Consider the following 9,223-nt stretch of genomic DNA (forward strand, 5'->3'; position numbering starts at 1 on the left):
TTAGCGGAGAATCCAACAGGTTCACATTTGTAAAGAATCTCATTTTCCAATACAAATACATTTTATAAAGTCAATAATAACAGGCAGTAGCAAGGATAATTCTATCATACAAAATTAGATCTAAATATTTCCATGCATGAGTACAAAATGCATAGTCAGGCTATCCCATCTTTTTTCAGTTTTTTTATTTACAATATGTTAATATGTGAAAAGAAAAAAACAAAATAAAATATATAAGCAAGGAACAACAACATTAATTTGGTCAACAAAATAAAAATATCAGCAAGAAAACAAAAATATCAAAATCCCAGTAACCAATTCAAATAAATGGCTTTGTTGTTTCTCTATAAGTAGTGTTGTTTACAATTCTTATGGCTCTTTTTTGAAGGATGAAGATTGGTTTAGTATTTGTTAGGGACCAAGCCCAAAAGGCAGAGGACTACTGTAAAACACTTTGCCTATGGGCGAGGACCCTATTGTTTTTCGTGTGTTTGTTTGTTTGTTTCTTTCTTTCCTTTTTTATTATTACACCCCTTAAACCCTAAATTTTACCTCCTAAACATGCTCAAAAACTCACCAAATTTAGCACGCACATCAGGTCTGGTGAAAAATTTGATAAAATGCAAAAATTAACCCCCTAAAATGCCAAAATATGCTAAGCTAAATGGTCAGGCCTTTGTCTGAAATGTAAAATCATTCAAATTCTTTCATGCAAAAATGAAACAGTTAAACTGACACTGAAGAAGACTTTTGTTTGACCCATTTTATCTAAGAGACAATAAGAAAAGATAACTCAATGTGTTCATAGAAGCATTCCCTCTCATTCCCTCTCATTCCCTTGAATGAGAAAGGGTGTCCAAACTTTTGACTGCTACTGTATTTAATTTAAAATAAAGTAATGGATACTCTAATAAAGTTAAAGTCTCAGCTTTAATTTGATTCAATATAGAGAGAACTGTGTGGGAGATATTGCCCTTTTAACACATAGTGCCCAAAGTTCAGGGGTTCAAAAGTAATTGAACACTTGGCCACTAAATGTTTCAGGTTTTATTTACCTGTGGACCACAATATATCCATGAAGTTTTGACTGTACTGCTTTTCTGATTTCCTTTGGTTTCACACACCAGTGCAGTTTGATATCTTTTGTGGTTTCTAGTATGTATGGTGTACTCTGTGTTATATCATAGTGTTGCAGAGTTCACTGTGATGTTATATAGTCTAGCAGAATATTTTCTTGTTGTATGATATGTATACAGAGTGTGTAAAGAGGCGGCTAAGCTCAGTGGGACTACACCTGGTGAAGAAAAGGCTCAGTTTGTTCTGTTTGACCTACAGAGTCCAAACTATGTAAAAGATTATAGTATTATTATTCAGGAATTACCAAATGATTGACACACAGACCAGAATGGATGCTTAGCCAAGCTTTAATCAGAAAAAAAACAGAGTATTGATAGATTTGCTAATGCGTTACAGAAATACAGAGTACAATGATATAAGTACTGTAAATAGAAAGATTTTTTTTTAAATAGGATCTAAATCCAAGGTGATGTTTGGTCTGAGTGCTTAAGACTCAGTCAAAGGCAGTGGAGGACACACAGTGGTCAGAGTTTGGACAAATCTTGATTTTGTTACAAATTTGTCTCCACCTTCTGAGGTATAATACTATGAATGTTGCTTCTCAATTTTTTCTACTCTATTTATTAATCTGTGTTATCATTAGGTGCTCACACCCTTATCATCCTTAACATTAAAGTATAACATGAGCGTGAGCATGGTGGTTAGCAGTCCACTACCAGATCAACTCAGAGGGTTCCTAAGTTTAAAAAAGCAATAGCGTTAAGATAATATTACTAAAAATACTGATGAATTTGATAAGTTTATAATATCGATGGCCGAAGAGCAAAACCTCCTATCTGAAAAATGCAGTTTTTTGAGAAAAGTAAAAAAAACTACATAATACACTGTTTTTGGACTATATTATTATATTATGTGTTAACAATACTGACTAGATATTAATGCCTCGCAAAGTGCAGATAGGAGCTTTTGCACTTGGTGCAAGTTGGAAGAGGTTCTACAAAATGATGCTCTAAATTAAGTTAATAATTAAAATTAAATTAAAAATAAAATTAAGTTTGTTTTCAGGTAAAAAGATGTAGTAAATGTAATAGTTACTACATTGTAGTATACTAGGGTCAGAATTCCCTAAGTGGGAAATTCCTTAAATTCAGTGTATTTGCTCCCTTGTCCACTGGAAATGAATGTTCAGTGATTCGTGCTGTAGCCTCTCTACACACGCAGGGACTCTACGTTGTGTTTTTGTTTTGTTGTGTGACTTTTCTGTCACAAGGAAGGGCGGGATTATCTTGCAGACAGACTGAATATGAGCAGCCTTCCTTGTTCTCATCATCCAAAGTGAAATCCACCGATCAGAAAATTCTGCAGAGAGGAGGTTTTGCGCTTTGGCCATCGATATATCAAATTTAATGGAAAAAAAGTTTTTAGTAGAAAAACTTGTTTAGCCGCAGCAAAAAATAAAGAATGTAAAAAATATATTGATAAAGCACCGCTGTACTCAAATACACACAGCCGCGAACATGGCTGTAGATCCTTAGTCTTGTTATTAAGCAAAATGAGTCTCAGTCAAGGTGGGTTCAAATCTGTTTCCCCTGAATCACAGCTTTCACAGAACTTATCTACCCTCTGCCAAACCTTCTGCCTTTTCCCCTTCTACGCCGTCTCATTCCTCTGCCTTTTCCCCTTCTACGCCGGCTCATTCCTCTGCCTCTTCCCCTTCTACGCCGTCTCATTCCTCTGCCTTTTCCCCTTCTACGCCGGCTCATTCCTCTGCCTTTTCCCCTTCTACGCCGGCTCATTCCTCTGCCTTTTCCCCTTCTACCCCAGCTCATTCCTCTGCCTCTTCCCCTTCTACGCCGTCTCATTCCTCTGCCTTTTCCCCTTCTACGCCGGTTCCTTCTGCCTTTTCCCCTTCTACGCCGGCTCACTCTGCCTCGCCCCCTACCCATGCCCCCTCCTCTGCCCGAGCGCTGTCCTCTGCCACTATCTAATAATTGGCTCAAGTAGTCCAAAGCACTTGACTTTGCATGATCATCTGGTTCAGGATTTTCAGGACTTCTCGTCACGTTGTCACCAGGGTCACTTCTGGAGACTTCCTGATTGACTTTGTCAGTGTTCTGGTTCTGGTTCTCTGGGATGGTTACAGCCGGACTGCCTTCTGTTACGTATCTGCCAAAGGAAAAAAAATATACAACATGCCACCATGTATCTTAGATATTTTGGTGCAGAACACAATATGAGTTGTTTGATTTGTAAGGCAGTAACCTTAGTTGACCACTAAGTGGCACCCTTGCTCTCTTTCTGCCATTTACTCTGTGAAGAATGCAGCATTTCTCTGTTTGTCCTCTGCAGGACACAGTATATCTGAAGCTTCTTCAATTTAAAAAGCAAATTCTTACATTTGTAGAAAAGCAAAGGATGGCATGGATAATAATTAGCTTAACTTTTTTGGTTGGAACATTTATCTGCTTTGGCAGTATATCTGAATTGTTGTTAGCAAGACTGAACAAGCCTGCCTTACCTTACTGCTGGAGGTTGTTGGGGCTATATGCAACCTGAAAAGTACGACTGCAAACACTACTCAGGGCTAAAAAGGGGTTCTACCTTCTCAGCATGTTTTTGGGGGTAAAAACATATTTTAATCTATATCTTTAGTACGACTCATTATTCTCTTCAAAACACTAAAACACTAAAGTTAAGCATCAATCATACAGTAAGGCAGTGCAGCTCTGTGTTTTTTATAGTAAAAATGCAAATACTATACTACTAGCTATAGAACAGTATTAGTAGCTATATTATCTATCATAAAGTAAAAGGTCTTTTTCAAGTTGTTAGTGCATTAACAATACAGAGGTTTAAGTGTCATATCTATTTGTTTTGTTATATTACCATTAATATAGAAAGCACAATCAACAAAATTTACAACAATTTACAACAAAATCAGAGGTTTTCCCCTCTGGCTTAATGTTTTTCTGGGGTAAGAAACATATTTTCACACCTACTGTACCTCTCTGACACAGTGTCCCGACCTAGTGTGGCAGTCTGAATACATCCTTAGGTGGCAAAATTCGATAATGCTTTATTTTGCAGGTCCTTAATACTAATTTCCTGGAAATTTTCAGGTATTTAACTGTTCATTTTGGGGACATTTTAAAGAGGATGGTGCAGTCTGGTAGAAATCATGAGAAAAAACAGAGCTGTTAAGTTGGTTTAGTTGGTAAATATTCATTCATCATTTTTGGGTTCATACATAATTGTTAATTTGCAAAAACTCTTGATAAATTAGACTCTTAACTCTTTGACAGAAAATACTCAGTTTTCAGTGTGTAATTTGGTGTGTCAAACTACATATTAGGTTGTATAATGACCACATTTCCTGTATAATACCAAATTACATCATCCTTGTGCCAAGAAGACATGTGCCAAGAATGAACAGTTACACAGCAGCTTAATAGGAAATTATTGAAAAACCTAATATGTTAACATGAAGTTTGACACAAAAAACTACACACTGAAAACAAAGTATTTTCTGTCAGTTGGAGAATTGTCAAGGGTCTAATTTATCAAGAATTGTTACAAACTTACAACAAACCCAAATATGATGAGTGGGTACTTACCAGCTTACCACTCTCTCTGTGTCTTAAAAATTAACCATTAAATACCTGCAAATTACTCTGAAGATTTCCAGGAAATTAGTATAAAATTGAGGGATCTGTAAAATAAAGCGTCACCCAAAATTCTTTCAGCCAATGAATCGAAAGTTAACTCACTCTTTCAAGATGCCATCTCCATTTCCTGCAAGCTTGTTCTGGTTCACAGCAGCCAAACTGTTTTCAGCAGACAGGAAGAAGGCCAGCATCACCGTCACCCAGCACAGGCCAGCCATCTGCACACAGACCAAGTTAATGAGCACCCTGATGATACTTTTAACAAAAAGTATCCTCATAAACATGAGTTAAACAGGGCTAATTATAATAACAAAAGGAAGTAGTTTAGTAAGTATAGTCTTCTCTGTTATTAAACACAGGATACGTTGCTAACCTACAGTATATATTTTCCACATTTATTAAATTTTGGCTTTTCATATTTAAATGTAATAAATTAAAATGTGCAAAATAAGACACCTTTAAGTTAGAGTTCATTCATTCATGTTCAGTGAGGGTACTGCAAATCTGGAAATATCTGCTGAGAAATTAGGCAATAGTCATTAAAGCCTTAATTTTAGTGAATATCAATAAAGCCATGAAACCGTCTTGTTGTAGTCCAGACCTCTGAACAGACACTAGATGTAAATGGATAATTATGCACTCTGAGATGAAAGGGAGGCTTGAATTTTCCACCTATTACTTTTGCAGATTGTGCAGGTTATGTAGCAATGAAAAGAAATTAAATACATTTACTCAAGAGCTAAAAGTACTTAGGTACAATTTTGAGATAATTGTACTTCACTTATGTATTTCCATTTCATCCCACTTTTTACCCCACCACATTAATTTGACAGTTGTAGTTACTTTTCAGTTTAACATTTAACACGACAAAAACATATGATGAGCTCATAAAACACAACACATTGTCAAAGATTACATCAGTGGTTCACAACCTTTTTGGCTTTCATACAAACAGTGTCTAGTTGTTGCCCCTTTTCACGTTTCAGATGTCTATGAGAGGTTAGCAGTTCCACCAAAAAGACATTTCATCTCTAAAGTTGGGTTGAGATGGTAAACTGCATTATCGCTATAATGCAGTATTTTGTAATTGTTATACTGGTACTTTTACTTCAGTAAAGGATCTAAAAACTTCTTCCACCACTGAGGTTCTGGCAGAAAAAGTCCTCTCATGTTGATCTCCCCGGAAGTCCATCAGCCACACCCCATCAGTTCTTCTGGTTTGTTCTCTACACCCCTGCATGTGTGCGCATCTCACTACAACGTCACTTGGAAACCTGACTTTCTCTGGTTCTGAACACTAGTGGGGCAAAAATGTGAAGTTTGGCCTGAGGGTGTTGACAGAGGAAAGGCCATAATCAGCTAATCTGATCAACTGCACTTAAAGGACGGGTTCACAATTTTTCCAGTCTGTCTTAAAACAACAGTCAGGTGTCCATATGAACAGTGAAAGAGGTTTTCCTCGCTGTAATCATTCCTCCTGTTCATACTGACTATTTAAAGATCCTTCAAATGTGCTTTCAATGGAAGTGATGGAGGCCAAAATCCACAGTGTGTCCACACAGTTATTTAAAAGTTGATGTGAAGCTTATATGAGGCTTCAGCAGTCTGAGTTAATCATATCAAGTGGATATCTGACACATTTACAGTCTTTTTAGCATCAAATTCCCTCTTTGTGTTTCCTCGGACAGTGTTTCCCTGTTGAGCTGCGGTGGAAGAATAGTTACAAAAAGAGGGACTTTGGCACTAAAAAGACTGTAACATTGAAAGATATCTACTTGATTTGACTCATTTGGACGCTGAAGCTTCATATTAGCTTCAGATAAACTTTTAAATACATTTTTGCACAGAAGGAGGACTGTGGATTTTGGATAATGGAAAAAGACTGACACCCTCACACTTACTCCAAAGCCACAGTTATTATTAAAAATTAAAAATGTTAACATGATAACGTGCTAAAGTGGATTTATCTGTCTTTGGAGTTTGTAGCTTGCGCCTTTGTGAAGGATGGCAGCTGTTGTCAGTTTGGATCACAACAGTTACAATGACTTCCAATGTCAACCCAGAATCCAAAAATGTCAGAATGTGCCAATATATCCAAACCATATAAACTTCTCAAACCACTCCCACAGCATAACCCATTTCTCTGCCATTAAATATAGTATGTTACACACACTCATACTCTCATATACTGCTTCCTTGTCATGCTGTCACCTCCTCATAGAGGCCTGTTGGGTACCCACAGTGTTTATGGATAACATCAAGATCTCTAGATGACAGGATTTTTAAAAATAATAGCAACCATGGCCAGTCTGGACTTCCATATGGTGGAAGGTGTCAGGAGACACGAGACTCCATTAAAGGCCTAAAAGTTGCATAATTTGAATTCTAATTTGCACTTGAGCTTGTTGCTACCTTCCTTGTTAGAGTTAAGATAAATACAGCAAAGTGAAAATCTTTTACCTCCTTTGCTGGAGAAAGATGCTTGATGGAAGTTGTTCGCTCTGTTTTCTTCTCAGTGTTAGGAGGGACGGTGCTACAGTGAACACAATAAAGAGGAAGGGGCTTTTTTATAGACGAGAGGTTGACCGTGGCCAAACGCTCAGAGAGACACCATGCCCTTATTTGAACATATTTTTCAAATATTAGAAAGAAGGAAGAAGACAAGAGAGACATTCTGCAGTTTGATTTAGGAAGTTAAATAACAGAAAAACCTCAATACTCACAAACAGTTAACAGCTACCACCATGTCCTTTCCTTACAAAGTTGTAATGGCTAACGTTCTACATGCAAACAGTTACCTACTTACACAACCAGCAGAAATGCAGCAACATTAGCATTCATTTGAAGTCCAATATTCACTCTCATTTTAGCTCTAATTTAGTCTCCATGAAGGCACGTTGCATTCACCAAAGAAAGAAAAAACTGGAGGCCTCATCTTGTAATTATTAGAAGATCTGGTAGTTATGAAAATAAAATCTGTATCTTGAAATTATGAGACAAAGTTAAGTTGGTTATCAATCATTGCTGTTTGAGAAGTCAGAGGCATGACAATAATTAACTCATGACACCAAAACTGACACAATTAACTCAATCCTAAACTGTGCTGCTACTGGCCCTGTGCCCTTTTTCATCAGTAAAATTAATAACATCCGATTCGTTATTTCACCTCCTGCCTACGACACCCCCGTCCTCCCTCCTTGTTCTGCTGTCCTTAGCAAGTTTGAGCCTGTGTCCCTTGCTCATATTAAAGACATAGTCTCACACACTAAGCCAACTACTTGTCACCTGAATATTCTCCCATCACACCTGTTAAAAGAAGTATTTGACAATGTTGGTCCTACATTATATCTCATCCTAATCAGTAGTCTAGCAACTGGTTCTGTTCCCTCCTGCCTTGAACATGTGGTAGTACATCCCATTATTAAAAAGCCCAACCTCAATGCAACCATTCTAGATCATTTCCTGCCTATTTCAAAGCTGCCATTCTTATCAAAAATCATTGAAAAAATTGTCTACTCGCAGCTCTTGTTCTTTTTAGAAAACAATAATATCATGGAGAAATGTCAGTCAGGTTTCAGGGCCCGTCACAGCACAGAGTCCGCTTTGCTTAAAGCCTTCAACGATCTGCTGTTGTCTCTTGACTCTGGTAAATGTGCCATTCTGATTCTTCTTGACCTTAGCTCGGCCTTTGATCTAGTCGACCATACTATTCTCCTGCACCGTATTGAGCACCAGGTCGGTATTCAGGGTAGCGCCCTCCAGTGGTTCGCCTCCTACCTAGCAGATAGATCATTTTCTGTCAAAAACTGGAAACCTCTCCTCCTTGTCTGCTCTCATCACCTGTGGAGTACCTCAGGGCTCCATTTTAGGGCCCATTTTAATCACCTTACACATGCTCCCTTTAGGCTTTATCTTCAATCTAACGTTGCTACGCAGATGACACTCAGCTATACCTCCCATTAGAACATGGCGATAACAATAATAACACAGTTAGGTCCCTCCTTGACTGTGTCCAGGATATAAAAAATTGGATGGCACAAAACTGTCTTCAGTTAAATGATAGTAAGACAGAAGTGGTTTTATTTGGTCCCTCCAACTCTACTGGGGGTATAGCCAATCACTTAGGGCCCTTGGTCCTTAACCTTCATACCCATGCCAGAAATCTTGGTGTCATTTTCAATCCAGCTGTAAAATTTGACAAACAAATCAACTCTGTTGTCAAAGGTTGTTTTTTCCGGCTAAGATACATCGCCAGACTTAAACAGTTCCTCTCATTTCATGACTTGAAGACTGTCACAAATGCTTTGATTTCCTCTTGACTGGATTGCTGCAATGCTCTTTATTTGGGTATTAGCCAGTCATCCTTGTCTCGCTTACAGCTGGTGCAGAATGCTGCTGCAAGGCTACTAACTGGTACCGGGAAGAGAGACAGCATCACAACTGTATTTGCGTCTCTGCATTGGCTACCAGTCAAGTATAGG

The 9,223-nt window shown here is 37.9% G+C and overlaps 1 protein-coding gene across 1 annotated transcript; it reads right to left on the bottom strand.

The window, feature by feature from the left end:
* Positions 1-2,427: 2,427 nt before the first annotated feature.
* LOC121908246 (serine/arginine repetitive matrix protein 2-like) lies at positions 2,428-7,294 on the bottom strand. The gene is made up of 3 exons (XM_042428125.1): positions 7,203-7,294; positions 4,845-4,960; positions 2,428-3,243 (listed from the first exon to the last, which is right to left on the bottom strand). Exons 2-3 carry the CDS (start codon positions 4,958-4,960, stop codon positions 2,694-2,696), a joined length of 666 nt encoding a protein of 221 aa, XP_042284059.1. The 5' UTR covers positions 7,203-7,294; the 3' UTR covers positions 2,428-2,693.
* Between the last annotated feature and the right edge of the window lie 1,929 nt (positions 7,295-9,223).

This window comes from Thunnus maccoyii, chromosome 2 (assembly GCF_910596095.1).
Source record: "Thunnus maccoyii chromosome 2, fThuMac1.1, whole genome shotgun sequence".
Taxonomy (NCBI): domain Eukaryota; kingdom Metazoa; phylum Chordata; class Actinopteri; order Scombriformes; family Scombridae; genus Thunnus; species Thunnus maccoyii.

Excerpts from the sequence above, each read along its gene's own strand:
- LOC121908246 (XM_042428125.1), bottom strand. The coding sequence starts at position 4,960 with ATGGCTGGCCTGTGCTGGGTGACGGTGATGCTGGCCTTCTTCCTGTCT. Across the intron at positions 3,244-4,844 it reads GGAGATGGCATCTTGAAAGA|ATACGTAACAGAAGGCAGTC; the intron begins GTGAGTTAACTT and ends TTCCTTTGGCAG.